Source organism: Corvus kubaryi, unplaced genomic scaffold, assembly GCF_017639235.1.
Source record: "Corvus kubaryi isolate FWS band 111438036 unplaced genomic scaffold, C.kubaryi_AGA036_p1.0 37398, whole genome shotgun sequence".
NCBI lineage: Eukaryota > Metazoa > Chordata > Aves > Passeriformes > Corvidae > Corvus > Corvus kubaryi.
The window spans coordinates 31,832,302-31,848,939 of NW_024581137.1; the positions used below are offsets into that span (position 1 = coordinate 31,832,302).

Here is a 16,638-nt window from a genome sequence, read left to right on the forward strand (position 1 = left end):
TTCTGTCTGCTTAGAGCTGAGGAACGTGACCGGTGACATATGAGAAATATTTTCACTTTGTTTTGACAGCTTCAAGGCCAGTAGACCGTAAACTTTGTACAGGACCTCTTCCCAGCACCTCCCAGCTGTGCCATATTCCCTGTCCTACAGAGTGTGAGACCTCGGCATGGTCAGCCTGGGGACCATGCACCTATGAGAGCTGTGATGACCCTCAGGCCAAGAAGGGTATGTAAAAATCCAGCAGAGCCTTCTAATGGTGATTATTTACTGTTCCTAATTCACTAGGCTCCTCTGGTTTTGCAAGCACACTAAATTTTTTACCAAGAATTGTATATCTAGTGCCTCTGGGCATCGAAATAAAGTCATTGAATTAGGATTACATTTAACATTGCTTTTACACCAGAGGTAGCAAAAATGTAGCCTGTGTTCCAGGCTCTATAGATCACTTTAGATTTTTACAGGTCAAGTCCCGTTTCAAACCTTCCTCTAAGATTGAAAGGGATACAGTTTGTGTGTTCAAATCACAATTTAGGCACTGTCTCAAAAGGAGGACAGAAGCTTCCTTTGAGGTGTGTTGTGTACAAGGCACCCAAAGATTTACAGTTCATTAATATCTTAAGAATTCACCATTAGACCGTAAAGCATGATCTGGCAAGGAGACGGGACCGTTCACTGTTGGTATGTGATGCTGTTTTACTGATGACATATGTGCTGGTTTCAATTTCAGCGTGTTTAAAACTTACTGCTATGCAGAACAGATTGTAGTAACCTGACATCAAAATAGGAAAGCACGAATACAGTGACAGGGACCTCATGTTAGAAGTCTGTGGGTTTCTGGCTATAAATGAGAAAAACTGGCCTAGTCATTGCTGCAAAGTGATTATCTGATAGAAGTTGGGAATACAGACTTGGTTTCTTGATTAAAAACAGTCGTAAGAAAGGGCAGCCGCATATGTCCCCTGGAAGGAACAACTGTGATTACTATGTTTGCTTAGCTGGATCTTTCTGGCATACTGCTAGCTACACTTCTGTCTAAGTGTAATAATACAAGTTTTACAAAGCTGTTTTGTGGAACTCTGACTCAACCTTGATCAATTCAAGAAGGAAAAAGTAGTTCAGTGTGCAAATCTATCAGATTAAGTCTCCTCTGAGTACAGCTGTCACGTAGTCTGTTATTTTGGTTGCTGTTCCATCAGTGAAAGATTTGCTATGTTTTCAGGGATACAGTTTAGGTCTGTGAGACTGATTTGGGCATCTTTCTAATAGAAATATATTAGAATATACTTTATGCAAGCCTTTATTCCTGCACATATGAGCAGGGATCTTTTCTCAACTGCCAAAGGTTTCCTCTTATCTGGAAATTCTTACATTTTATTTTATAATTGCATTGACAGTTCTTCTGAGAGAACGATGTAAAAATTGTAAAGGCACTCCCACTTTTAGCAACATGTCTGTCTACATATTTCCAGATCACTTGCATCCTTTGTTGCTGTAGAAATTGGAGGTCTTTATTTTTGAAAGTATATCAGCCTTTTGTGTCAGGCTTACTAAACCTTTTGCACATAATTTGGCTGAACTCTTCAATTTAGGAAAAAAGAAAACAGCAACTGAAGATGAAAACTTGTTTTTAAAGCAATGCTTCTTGTAATTAAATTAAGAGCATGTCTTCAAGGAATCAGTTCCTGCATATATGTGTTTGAAAATTCTCCTGTTTAGTTTGTGTCCTGGTAGAAATGAGTTATGTGTAGTATTCTATAAAAAATATCTGTATGTTACGAATCTGCCCCAAATAAAAGAGATTGTGAAAAGATGTGAAAAGAAACAAACCCTTGACAAAGTTAAAATATTCCAATCAGATATATCAGAAAATATAGAAAGTTATTACACAAGAAACTATTTCTTGAATCCATTCAATTTGATTAGGTTGTTCTGACTGTATTTAGTCTGGCTTTTTCAATGGGCCATGCTGGAAGCGAGAGAGGGGGTTGTTTTGGTTACTGACATTGACCTGGCAGATGACAGTGTATAAGACCCATCAGTTTCTCCATTCCAAGTTGAGTTTAGGTAGTCTTAAGGAAATTTTTAAACACTTGCAAGGGAATATTGTGATGTTTATTACTGAAAATGTATTCGTGGGACTTGAGTTTATTTTCATGCTTTTCTTTTTCTCACAAGGTAATCTTTTTATTCTTCCATTTTATTTTGGAGCATTGGAGGGGGAAGGGAGTGTTTATAAGCTGATTTCACTTCATAATCCATCCCTGTTGGAAAATACCTGAGAAGAAAACAAACAACATATTTGAGAAATAGTAACTCAGCAACATAGTCAGGATTTATAAAATGAGATGGATATGGCAAGAGTGATGCTCAGGAAATTATCCTTTCTCCTTCCTGGAGTATGCATGACTATTATAAACAAGGGTTTAAGGCAAAACCTCCTGAGGAGGCTCAAAACTTTGGAACTCTCGTAAAATTTGATCTCCAGTCCTTCTTGAATGAGTTCTTCTACCCAATTATCTAAAATGCAGTGTTCTGCTGAGTGTTTGTGGTGTGTTTTACAGAGAAGAGAAACAGAACTGTTCACTCAGGTATAGAGAGATAAAAAGTGCTTCACTTCACATTTCAGAGTTGAATTTTTATTTTCATGGACATTTCAGGCTTTAAACTAAGGAAACGTCGCATCACCAATGAGCCTACAGGAGGAACAGGAAACTGCCCTCACCTGTTGGAAGCCATCCCGTGTGAAGAGCCCTCTTGCTATGACTGGAGAATCACGGGGCTGGAGGAATGCATTCCTGACAATGAAAAGCCATGTGGCCCTGGTACACAGGTTCCTGTTGTCGTCTGCGTCAACAGCGATGGTAAGATGGGTGCTTTTTCCTACAGACCACACCAGCTAGAGTGAAGATACTAAAATGTAGTCCAAAAGGGTATCAGTTTTTGTTCTCAGCTTTCTTGATCCTTAGAACTGAGCTGTCTGGAAAAGATTTAAATGTCCTTTAGTACTGGTTAAGAAGGGTAAGACCTCTAGTTGCTCTAGGACCAAGTTCCTTCACTTACACTGGGTAGGTTTTCAAAGCTTCACTAAGTGATTTAGAGAAAATTAAATAGAAAACAGCTATTGTTCATCAGTAGGTCAGATTCATGCCTGCAGTGGCTTGACTGAATTCCCTGATGTAATCCCAGTAACAAAGCTGATCCTCTGAGCCCAGAAACAAATAAAGTGTGAGCAAAGTAAGATGCATTGCAGTAAGTATAGCTGGAAGAAAAATAATAATGTGTTTATTAAAAAGGATGGTTTGATGTGTGTTACAGAGTTGGGTTGACAGTCCAAACTGACTTGCTTCTTCAAAAGTTCAAAAAAAAAAAAAAATCACTATTATTCAATTATCCTCTGTGAGACAAAACAGATCTTGCATGACATAGTCATAAAAGCCAATTTTGAAAGCTGCTTACAGAATACTTTAATCTACAGAAGATTCATGAATTACTGTTGTGAGAATTGTCCTTATTCATTAGTAACATTATAGTCTAGAGCAGCATATAAATTAAAATAATTGTACTGACTGCAGTGCAGTATGGTAAGAGACTTCTAAGTTCCAACAGAGGATTAAGTAAGAGGACACCTCTGATGAGTGTTAACAGCTGCACAAAATACTTTGAAATTAAATCAGTCAGAAATAATAAGAACTGATTATAGAGATATTTAAATCTTGAGCTTTCATGCTGAAGAATTTCGGTCATAATTGAGTTTTGGGGCTTAAATTGAATATCTTAGCGTTAGAATGTAAGCTTTATTTTTCTGCATACATCTAAGAGATCATTTTTACAGCTCAGAAAGATATTAGCCTAAAATTAAAATACTGAATCTACCATATTTTATGCCCTTAGCTCAAAAAAAATCCCTTTGCAATGTAATAATTTCTTGGCAGCAACTCTGAAACTATTTGCAGGTTTTTTCATATACATTTTCAGATCAAAATTGGCCTTTTCCTCATAAATCAAGGTGTTTCCTAAATAATTGTGAATACTCTTAAAAAAAAAAATCTTTAAAACAAAAAGACTATTTTTTTGCTTTACTAGATTATGGTTAGTTTGGCTTACCCTTATTTTGAAGAACTGTGTTTTCTCACACATCTAACCCAATTTCTTACTAAACTGTAATATAGTAATTTATATAGACTATAACTTATTGTGTATTTGGAACATGCAACTGAGCCAGTAAACTTTGAGATGTCTTTTATGTATATAGTATTTTCTATTGAAAACTCACAGGATTTGCTCTTGGCACTTCATGGGCTTTGGTTTTGGCCAAATGTGTCTTTGAAGGCTTGTGTTTAACTTTTTTACTCCCAGTATTATTCTTTGTCTCTCTGTCTTTCTGAATTATATGACATTATATATTGCTGTAAATATATGGCATTATACATTGCCTGTACCAGTCATCTGCCCCAGAAAGAGTGAGAAGTCAGAGTTTGGCCTGTCAGTCTTTAAGATTAAAGAGTTGTGGGCATAGCTTCAAAGAAAGGAGAAAACAAATTGCAGTTATGGCTTGCTTTGCAAAGATCTGATCATCCAATCATCCAGTCACAAAAATGTGTGTTCAGTAACATTCGACAGAGTGCAAAAACAATGGAGAGTAATGTAGTGAATTGCACAAGCTCTTTGAAATTCCTTCTCTTAATAAACAATCTTTGCACTGCACCAGTAATACCAAGTGTCTTCTGCTTAGCTCTCTCCTGAGAAGGATTAATATGATGCAGTAGAAGCAAACAAAATGAAGACCCACCAGCATCAGCAATCTCCACCTCCAAGCTGACTCAGCTGAAGCATCTTATTACTTTGCCTCCCATAGCACCAACCCACTAGAAATCCTGTAAAACTCTTAAATATGTTCTAAACACATACCACCACCTCTTCCCAGGTAGTTCCAATTTAGTACTTTGGCCTCCTACCCTGGCAGTCAACAGAATATCCATGGTATCCTTTACCAAACACTTGTTGCAGGCATCTATAGTCTGCTCTGCAAAATACAAGAGAGCAACACTTTGCAGTCAGGCAAGTTTTGCTACAAGCCCCACAGCTTAAGGGTAGTTTCCAGTAAAAATTTTTGGAGAATGCTGCTCTTCCATTGTCTAAATATCATGGTTTAAGTTATTCATCATAAGAAATTTGTGATATTCAATGTTCTTTGAGCACTTCTTGGAGAAGAATGCATTGGCTCTAAGTTAAAGACTGTGCCTCAATTAACAGGATACATAATTTGTATAATAATCATGTGTTGCTATATTTTTGATCTTAGTAGTACACAGGGAATTACACTCAGTTTTACAGGTAAAAATGACCCTGAAGGGAAACAATATGGAAAGCATTAAGATTGCTATGCTACTCAAACTGGACTAATCTTTGCTTAACAATATTATTTTCAGTCTCTTCAAGAGTTGTTGTTATTAGTAGTAGTAGTAGTAGAAGTTATTAAACCAGTCTTAAATCTTAAAGTGCCTGGATAGGAAAGGTTGAAATGAAGGGACTTAAATGTATCAAAACAAAAGCATATTGTGCCCATGGCTTCTGCTTTATAAAATGAAAAAGGCTGGTGGTGTATATTTCAGACTAAGCACTGTACTCTAAATAGATAAAGCTCTGTAGCTTTAACATAAAATAAACTCAACACTGATTAGTATATTCCCTTCCTGTGCACAGTTGCATTGTTCTATATATCTTTAGCATGATTAGTTGGGATAATATGTCTTGACCTGGGTGTTTGGCTTCACAATTAGAATCAAACAGCAGTGTTTGTGAAGTTGTTTTGTATAATTGGAATTAGTTCTTCTCTTCATTTTGGTGTTTAGATAAGAGTCATTACAGCCCTTGAGACAACAGCAAACAATAGGTTATCCTCCTGCTTCATTGCTGAAGGCCAGTGATCGTCATTGTCTTTCCACAGTGGATGGCAGTAATCAGAATTTTCATTCAGGTTGAAAAAAATATGACAGTCAGTACCCTGGGTTGCCATTACAGAGGCTAAAATGAACTTTGATGTATTTTACTATATAAATGGAACTTCAGTCTTTTACTGTGAAAAGAACCTTTTCAGAATAAATATTAGTAAATCTTCCAGGAAATTTTATAAAGGAGTTTTTTAGGTGAAAAGAACACCTTTTGGTTGTGGAAGCTACCAGACTGGACAGAGAGTGATCAGAATTCCTTCATTGTATACATAATTTTAATAATTAGACATCTTTTAGTAGTGTTTCATTCTACAGATTAACTTTTGCTAATGATAGAATGACTTTTTAAAAATAAATTTATATTCATCTTTTTGTTATATATGTAATATATGCAAGGCATACACACACACATGCACATACACACCTGTGTAAATACTACCTATTATCAAAAGTGTTAACACAGTTCACAGTCAGAAGAGTGATTTTAGAACAGATGAATTTGCACTATTTCTTTGTAGCTATGACAATCTATGAAGAATACTGTTTCAAAAATATCTCCGTATTATTTAACAAGAAGTCCGTAGTGGGAAAGCTGGCTCTTCTCCACTTTGTTAATAGACATATTAGTGTTACTCATATGTTAATAGGGAAAAAAAAATTTCTGACATAACAATCTGCAATATTAACTACTGATGAAAATACCTTCAAAATGCTCATTCACTCATTTTGTATTTTAGCTGAAGGCTGAAGCTCAGGTACTGGCATTGGCTGTAGTGTTGGTAGTGTACTTCTGATCCTCACATATTCATCTGAAATGACTTACTCATTTTCTAAGAATTTGTAAATAATAAATTGGTTAACAGTCTTTATAAAATACTGGGCTTTGTACTGCTGCGTGTGTTACTCTGGATAAAACAGATCTCACTGTCGAAGTGCAGATTTCTTCTGGATCTTTTTGAAACTCACTAATTGTTGGGTTACAGTAGCTCTACAGGGGACAGACAGGAGTGGACTCGTTGCAGTCTTGTGCCTCACAGCTGAGTCACTTGGAAGAGGGAGCCATGGCAACAGCAAGGTTCTTCGTGTATATGCAAATTCCTACAACTCTTTAAAGTAGCAAAATTGCTGCTGAAGTTGTCTGAGCAGAGGTGCCTGCTGATGTAGCTGAGTGCCACAAGTTCTGTTCTGGCACCTGGATGAAGGCGGGTGACACAGGTCTGGTCTTTCTGAGACTGAAGTGCAAATTCAAACCACTGCTGACATCAGTATTTTCTGATGTAAATGGGAAGATTTTACCTGTTTTGCAATACTGGGGGCAAAGCAATGGTGTTGGTATTAATTAAAAGATATAGAAGGCAGACTAGTCTGTTTTGTTCAGACACATTCAAACCGGTTAGTTTAGCTGCTTTGTCTGGAGCTGAAGCACTATACTGACTAAAAGGGAAGAGAGGACTTTTCCAGGATACCTGTCCTTAATCTGTGTTTATTCTCTGCTAGTGAGACCGACTGAAGACACCGTACATCAGCAATATAACATCCTATGTTTTATTTACTTTATTGTTTCTCTCAAGACTTAGAACTATTTATCTCTGAAATACTTATTCTCTTATTTTGTTGAATTTTACTTTAAAGTAAGTCCTATAAAATGTCTTCATCTTGTTTAAATTTTCTTCCATAGTTTCCTGATCAATATCTCAATTTCCTTCCTTAATTCTTTGGTAGTGGCTTTATAACATCTTACAATAAGCAGCTAATGAAATATATAGAAGAAATTTTAGGAAAAACTGAAGATTGGCTGGTGCAATTGTTTTTATTTAAAATATTTTGACTGGCTTCAGAATCGGCTCTTTCTGTATATTTATGGTTTGAATCAAATGCTAACTCGGTAACTTCTGGTCTTCATTTATTTTCATGATGGGAAAAAATAAGAGATTCAATGGACCTGAGCATAGGTATTTTATAGGTGTGCCCACAGGTAAAGAATCTACTTTTTCTGACATTTCTATTGTGCAGCTGTATGCATTGAATGAAGAAACTGTCAGACTGGTTGGATTTTACGGTGGTTATTTAGAAAAGAAAATACTACTTTGTGTCGCTTTATGACTTAGTTCTTTATAAAGAATGAAGAGCCAGATTCAAATTCAAATTACTTTGAATTATTCAGTTATGCCTCTAAGAAAACCCAGATCAAAATCTGGTCAATGCTCAGCAGTCAATTAGCAGAAAAATACAGTAGCTAATGACAGTTCCTTTGAGATCATAGTGCCTTATGCTTACAGGAACTTGGTTATGTGGGCATTAGTCATCATTTCCCAATATTTATTTCCTAGCTAATATCATAATAGAATTGTTTTAAAGTGTTCTTTGCCACTGACAGCTTTTTGGATGACCATCTGAGGCATTTAAATCAAATGTATGATGCATACTTTGTTCCTCACTGTAAACACATAGGCTCTGAAACTTATAACCAAGTCCTTCCTTTCTTTCCTTTAATTTTCCTGCTAACATAAGAAACTACTGAATATGTTTCTTGGATGCTTGGTATATTTAAGAGTTTCTTTCTGAGGATAAAATACAGTGAAAAGAAAGGACCTTAAAACTGACACTCTAAGGCCATTATGTTTCAGACCATTGGATTTTTAAGGCATTTATTTTTAACAAGATTTTAAAGTTTAATATAAAGGAATATAAGGAAAAATAAGAGTGCAGTACTGCTTAGACTATCTCATTCAAGTCTCAGAATAGTATGATAATTGATAATTCTTCTTTCAATAAAAGGTCACGTTTAATTGATGACACCAATTCCTTTTTGTTTCTCATCTTGATACTAGGAAAAGTGACATGTCACTATTAAGTTTCATAGAAGAATGGATGCTTTTAGTGTTTATGTAACATGTAGTTATGGAATGTAGTATATGGAATGAATTAAATACATAACTTTTTTTGTCCTTGTCTTTAATAGTTAGCCTGTAATTTGATGTGATGATTTCAATTAAAGAGGTAAGTAAAACAAAACCAGAGTTCCATCTGCATAGTCCAGTAAACAATTAGCACTTATAACAGTGCAACAGGCCCTTGTTTCCAATTTATGATATATTTTTGAAGACAGAATTGCACTTGGGTATGGACAATGCCTAATGAGACATTAATGCCCATAAATAATATAATTAAGATAAAAACAGGTGGGCCAATCTTGTTACCAAAATCTTTTTCTGGGGTCATAGATCATAATGTGACTGTCTGTTCAGATGAGTTTGTTGTATTTTGACCTGTTTACTTCTGTAAAATGTAACACCTCACTTGTGTAAAATTTATTGGACTTCTAGGAGTAGAAGTTGCTGAAGTGGGAAGTGCAAATATTTTGAAAATGTATCCAAGAGAGCAATTACAGGTTTTATATGATCCGTATTCTTAGTAACTTTCTCTTGTTTTTGATGGCACAACCAGTGGATATTGCAAGAACTGCTTGTGATGAAATTAGAAGGGAGGGATTTGATTTATGTAACATTCAGCAATGCAGGAACCCAATTCTGATTTGACTCCCAGCTTCATTATGGTAAGAATGCAGAGAGGGGTAATTTTACATACACCTCATAACAGTTGGGATTTTTTAGGAAGGTCAATTTAATGCTGTACAGTTTTTCCATTTATCACTTCAAATTATGCTATTATGAAACAAGAAAGATAAAGGGGGTTAGGGAGTTATGGATGGGTTATAAAACAGGATTTCTAGGCCTGTATTGGACTCCTTTGGTTTTGGATTTGTGTGACAACTTTTTAACTCCCTAAAGCATACTCAGAAAATATTTGAAATACTTTTACAAAACATATTTAGAAAACACAATTTTACATCTAATTCTGTTATATATAAAAATAATGATACATAGATGTACATTAAGTACCACTTTCTCAGAAGATTATATGACACAGCACTAGTTGTCAATCTTTATGATAAAATGCTCTAAGACAGTATATTCTCACTAGGTTTGAGGGGAGTCAGTTTTCCCATCTGAGAAAATGTTGCACAGGCCTATTTATATTTTACAACAACCTGCATGCTTATGGTCCATTTTCTAAATAAATGTTATCAAATTTCAAAGCTGTGAAACCACTGTGTTGATAAATGGTGAGGATAAAAACATCATCATGAGCTAGTCATGTTGAGACAGAATAAATAGGAATTTTACTCTCAGTACTTCCAGCCTAGAGCAGCTCATTGTCTGACCTTTCTTACAGATCATAATTTGTGTTGAGTACTGGTTAATGAAAAACCACTCTTGTCTGCCAAAAAGTACTTGATTTCACAAGATAACTGTTCCAGTGGCCACTTAGTCTTAAAATAATCTGTGTCATTTTGCAATTCTTGCAATTCTTGTGTACTACACAAGCAACGTCTTCACTGAATACTTAAGAAACTTCAAAATAAAACATGCTCAGACACAATGATTACTCAAAAGCAGGGTAAACAACTGATACCAGTCTCTCCAGTGTTCCTTTCAGATTTTGGAGTGCAGATTGTCTGTGACTCTATGTAGCCACAACCCCAGCAGAGGGAAATAGAGATTTGTACCTGGGACTTTGTGAAAAAGGGCATGGAAGACAAGGGGAAGAAACTGGTTCTGGCCAAACAATGAGGTTGAAAGCTGGGGAAAGGTAGGATTTGACCCTGGTTTCCTCCAGGGCAGTTTCCTGAGACTAAGTAAGGAACTCGAAGTTATGAAATGTTTCTACATGACAAGCATTAGGAATGAATTTGGTGAGGGATTTAATCTGCTAAGGGTCATCCCATGGGAGGATTTGAGAAGTAGCTGGAAAGAATTTGGCAGGGCCAGGTGAAAAGGACAATGAGGTGACAGACTGGGATTAGTGTCTGGAGAAAGTAAGGCTGGATAAGAATCCAGAGAATGGGGAGTAAAGAAAATTCATAACTTCAAGGGCTGGAATGCCATGAATTTTAGTCCGCTTCTGCTTTTGTCTCATGAGATCACCAGACAGAGGAGCAGTTTCCAGCATCAGTGTAACACCCATGGCAGAAATACTATTTATCATTTGACTCTCGCTTTAAACTAGAAAACTGGGAAGAAATAGTACATCAAAATCTAGTATTTTAGTTTGCAAAGGCAAGTCCTCAAACATTAGGAAATTAAGTTTGTCTGGTCCTTATGTGAATGCATCAGAAGGAAGCATTTAATTATTTAATTGTGCCAACATGACATTTTCTCCACAGAACCTGCCACTTATTTGTGAGACAGATATATCTCCTTTGGTGATTAGGTGGGCATTTTGTAGTAATGAATGCAATGTCTGTGAAACAACTAACCTTAGTTGTCCTATTCTTCAGGGTTTAATTTTGCTCTGCTTTTGTTCAGCATCAGCAAAATATAAATAATGCTGACCCATCACATCTTCAGTGTTCTGAAGATAATGCTGTACTAGTGGGCATCTGATAGTCATGACAGAAAAATCTTATGAAAGATGCCAATTCTGTTTTAATAACACTTTTAATCAGTATGTGGTAAATAAAACATAGGCTCATGACTTGAACAAAGAGAATAAAACTAAAAATACTGAATAGCTCCTCATTAAGGAGTTTCCAATCTGTGAACTGAAGGAGGAAGGGACACAGTGGAAAAATAATAAGCATGCTATTATGCAGTTAAAATAACTGCACTATACAAAGGCAGCTTTAATTTTGGCATTTACTGTTTGATTTCTTGGCACAGTTTTGGGGATAATGTGGATTAAGTACGTAAATCTTGCCCTAGAAATTATCAGATGTTTGGGTTTAATTTTATTTAGACATCCTTTATCGGTACTGATATTATTTTATAAATAGAAAATTGATGCATGAGTGTTTTCCAGAGAAAAGATATTATTCCAGAGAAAAGATATTAAGATAATAAGATATTAAAAGATATTAAGAAAAGATATAAAGATATTAATGAAATCTCTTATTCTGAATGTCTCAGAATTGAGGTTTTTTTATTTAAAGAGGGGAAAAAGAAGAATTACATTAGCTAGAAGCATCTTATATATTGTGGCAGGCTTCCAGAAAACCAGTAGTGAAAGGGAACCCTATTTTCAGGGTACAAATTATTTCTGCGAGTGGGTGTAAATCTACAGTGAAGTCTCTCAGATTTCTGTGACTTTAGGACAATAACTTGCAGAATTTATTAACAGAGTAGAAAAGTTGTAATGTCTCTATACTTTTAGAGGTGTTCCTGGGTTTTTTTGGTTAAGTTGTGACAATGTTATTATATTTCTTTAATTTAGCATATATAAAATGTGGTGATGTTTACATCTAGTTGAATTCCTGACAGCTCCTGCTCTGAATCCATACACTTTGAGGCTAGGTGAAAGAAAAAGTCAAAAGGATGGGTTAGTTTTAGTCTTCTGGGGAGGAATCAGCTATGAAAATTTTTCCAAAAGAAAAGATTAATTCACAGTCTGAACTCCCTAAAGGCATGCTGTGCCTTCCACTTGTAATGATGAGAAGATATTCATTGAAAGATGGATAAAAAGATGCTCTCCAAAGACTGCATTTTATCTGCCAGTAGTAGGACACAGACAAAAGCATCCATGAAATTAATTTAAAAACTATTTCTCAGAAATGTGTAAACATGACAGTGGCAGTGATCTCTCTTGCACCTCTTGGGTCCAATGTTTTAACTGTGATTGAATTGAGCTGTCAGATTACATAGAGAGTGACAACTCTTTACTAGCTGCAGCTGGATGAATAATGCAAAGAGAATATTTGCAATCATCTTTTGCTGTATAAAATAATTTTTCTTACTCTTTTAAACCCCCCTTTGAGTTACATGTGTATTTGTGTGGCAAGAGGTACGACAAACATATACAAATGCACACTTGTAAACTTGCTGCAAATTCACAGTATAGTAATGAAATACTAGGTAATTGACCAACTGAAAAATTCACTTAATATTCTGTCAGGTGCCGACCATTAATCATTCTCTTCATCTTTGAGTTAAGCTTTTGCATTACAGAGAAGAATAGCATTAAAATATCGTTGGCCAAATTCTAGGAAAGTACTGCAATGCTGAAGTATTTATGAACCCATTTATGATGCAAATTTTTGAACTTTTTTTGCTTAAATGTATAAATTTGTTAACCAAAGATAATGTTTATGCTGAAAATGAGAAGCCTGAAGTTTGTGAAAGTTTTGGTGCTCCTTGAAAAATCAGGCCATTTAAGGTAGCTGCTGAAAATATGCAGATTAGTAACTCAGTGTAGGGAATTGTTGAAAAGATTGTGGTGAGCACTGTCATTCTACTGACATTAGTGAAACTGTCACATTGTTTTCATGCTACTGTTTTCCCTGCCTATTATTTCCTTTTTATGCTTCTCTTCCTAACTCATATCCCTGAATGTTAATCTAGTTCAGAGCAGAACATCAGAATTATCTTTTCTAATCAAGATGGTTTGAAGTCACTGACATTCCATTGCCCTTCCCAAACTTGCTCTCCAGGTTATTTTGACCTTATTGGATGGGAAAGGAGGGGGAAATGCAAAAAATAACACAATAAAATACCTGTGAAACCTTTTAAAAGACTTCAACTGTTGATCTGCCCATATCTGATGAGGTTAAAAATTTCCTGAGAATACTCAGCAGTGAAAAAATAATACAGTAATTTCCAGTGATTAATGAAAGATGTTATTTTTTAAATAAGCAAAAAGACACATTGCAATAAAATAAATACATGTTGCATTTTCAAATCCATGTATTTTAAATCCTCTGCTACCAATATTCAAATAACACCATCACTATTTCTAAAGTCTGTGAAAGAATTTTTCTTCACTTTTAAACACAGGAGATCTTTTGTAACATTTTACATACAAATAGAGAAATCTATTTGTAGTTTATTTATAAATTTTTAATCTTTTTCCTGGAAGTCATACTTTTATATCATTTTGTCACTGTATGACTTGTGGCTTGATTGAGAAAAATTTATGAGAATGCTCTGTTGATCTTGGAACAATATCTTTTTAAGGTGACTTGGTTCTTTTAACAAGTGTTTTCGTAAATACAGTGTGAATTTTCAAATGATCTCATCCTCGAGGCTCTCACTGTCTTCCTTTTTTCTTATAGCTCTGTCAGCACTTTTCTCCTCCTTTCCCAATCCTGCTAAAATGGCCTATTGGTTTGACATATTGATCCCACTTGGTCCCATGACTAATATTGATTTTATTCTCAATGGGACCGTAGCCTGTCATCAAAGTTATTTTTATTTTCATATCAAGATGACATTTGATTGGCTTATTTGACACTAGAAGGCAGCTCTGCTTGGTTATGATCAATACACTTGTATTCTCTGTTCCTTATCATTCTCAGTAAGACTACATTAGCAAATGAACCGTGAAAATGCTTCAACTACCTGTCAAGCAGTAGGAAAACTTTACTCCTGTTGTTAGGCAGTGTGTGGGTACTCTGCTGGAGTCTTTATTACAATTATTGAACCTCTATCCCTGTGGTACAAGTCTACTATGGCATCAAGTTAAAAGTATAGGAAATTTTCAGCTGCAGGCATATCAGTTTCAGTTTTTGTTTACTTTACTTATATGCATGAAGACACTTTGTAAAGTTGATCCAAATTAACTGCAAAAATAATTACTGAAACTATATAAATGTGTCCCTGAATCCTCTTATTCAAAGTTAAAGTGGCCTTAATTCTATTTGTCAATAATTTTCTCTTTCATTCTGAATAAGGATAGCCATACAAAATGTTAATACAGTTTAACTAATCTCCTTCAAAGTCCCGGTTTAATTAATTTAGATTCATTCTTCAGCATCCATGTTTAGATCATGCTTTTTCAGAGATACTGACTTTAATATTTCAGATACAGCCTATTTCATGCTGTTGAATATTCAGTGTTATCAGAAGTAGTGAAGAATCAAAGAAGTATCACCTGTAAGAAGAGTTCCCCATTAGTCTTTGATGCATAATACAAAATATGCAGTCAGTAACTTACAGGGTTGTGTCAGACATAAAAAGGCTGTGTTACTTTTTAAGCCATAGTTAGTACTACAAGACACCCTCAGTGTGCCTTTGTGTGTGTGTAGTGAAGGAACTTGCCTCATCTATGGCTTTTTTGTTGTTTTTTCTTTTTTTTTTTTTAACTGAGACCCTCACAGGTAGCCAAGTGATTGCTGTATGCTTGGGGGAACTGACACTGTGGCTGCCATCATCACTGCCATTTAGAAATACAGGGAGAATTGGAAAAATCTTCTTCTATACTTTCTGAGTGAATTCAGGTTTTCAACCTGAATAAATCTAGCAAAGTATAGTGAAAATTTAGAAAGAGGATAAAGGAATAAGAGGCAAAATTTCAAACTAGTTACCACAAAATTTTAAGATGGCCAAAAGAGAACAGTTATTTTTCATTTTTCTCAATCTCATTAAGTAAAAAAGCCGAGCCCAAATAAGAAGTTTTCACTTTCATGGAAAAAAAAAAAGCATGGTGTTTTGTTGGTTTTGGTTTTGTGTTTTGTTTTTTTGTTTGTTTTTTTCCCAGCCAAATGCATCAGTTTTCTGTACATTTCTATGTTAACATAGTTATGAGATATTATTTTTTCATACTGTTGTTTAATCTGGCCAAATGGTAAAGAAATACTGTTTCATACCCTGGTTTTATTTGTATCTGGCAAATTTAGACTCTATCTACATGACTGTAATCCTGATAGATGACTCTAATATAAATGGAGATACATTTGTTCTGCTATTACCAGACATAAAAATGGGATTACTGGAAGCATTAATATTGTATCTGAAAGTGTTAGTTCATTATGTTTAACCATTATTTTTAATTTACAGACAAAGAATATGCAAAGATGTTTTCCATCTGAAGCAATTATAGCAGGAAATATCCATCTTTAAAATATGTTCTTACTTTTTGTGTCAGAGTTGTCCCTTTATTGTTATCAATATTTTAAGGTATGGAGTGCTATTTCAGTTTTGGTTATTCCTGTAACTGGTTTGTATATGGTGCAAACATATCTGATGTATTAAGGAATATTGACCTGGATTTTTAAGCAGTGACTCACTTTCCTTGAAATTTGCATGATTGAAACTTTGGATGAATTTAAGGTCGGGGAAGAAACCTTGTAACCAGAACTGTCTTACCTCTGGAGCAGAATGGCTTTCACATCTTTCAGCTTTCCTATAAACCACTTGCAGGGGGTTACCTCCATCTGCATTTTTTCTACACAGTTGGTAATATGCTGTGTTGTGGGAAAGGTTAGCAAACACATACTACCCTGTAAGCTGTAACTGAGCTCATTTACTGGTTTGGTTACAGAGAAGGAGCTGAAGTGTTCAGGTACTATTTTTGAAATTATATTTCTGCATGAATGTGGGAGTTCTTGAAGCCAGTGTCATCCCACTCATCAGAATAATTTTTCCCAAAAGGTGAATAAAGTAGAAATTTGCACATAACCATTAACAAGAAGTTATTGCTTGTAAAATACGATGTTTCATCTCATTAGGGAATAGAAAATTATAAAAAGATCATGTTTTTTTCTTAAGTGTGTTAACATGTTGTTATCTTTGGTTGGAAAAGCACTAGATATTTCTAAACTCCAGGTATTTTACTTTAGTATACTATTACTTGTCATTACTAGTCATTTTTCATTGCAAATGTTTGCTTTAAAAAAAAAAAACAAAACCACATT

The 16,638-nt window shown here is 35.1% G+C and overlaps 1 protein-coding gene across 8 annotated transcripts in view; it reads left to right on the forward strand.

The window, feature by feature from the left end:
* THSD7A (thrombospondin type 1 domain containing 7A) overlaps positions 1–16,638 on the forward strand; it is a 285,991-nt gene that overhangs the window by 185,811 nt on the left and 83,542 nt on the right. For all 8 annotated transcript variants that reach the window (XM_042042958.1, XM_042042963.1, XM_042042964.1 and 5 more), the window contains 2 exons: positions 70–225; positions 2,658–2,861. In XM_042042958.1, coding sequence (XP_041898892.1) covers positions 70–225; positions 2,658–2,861 — 360 coding nt within the window. The remainder of the gene's footprint in view (positions 1–69; positions 226–2,657; positions 2,862–16,638) is intronic.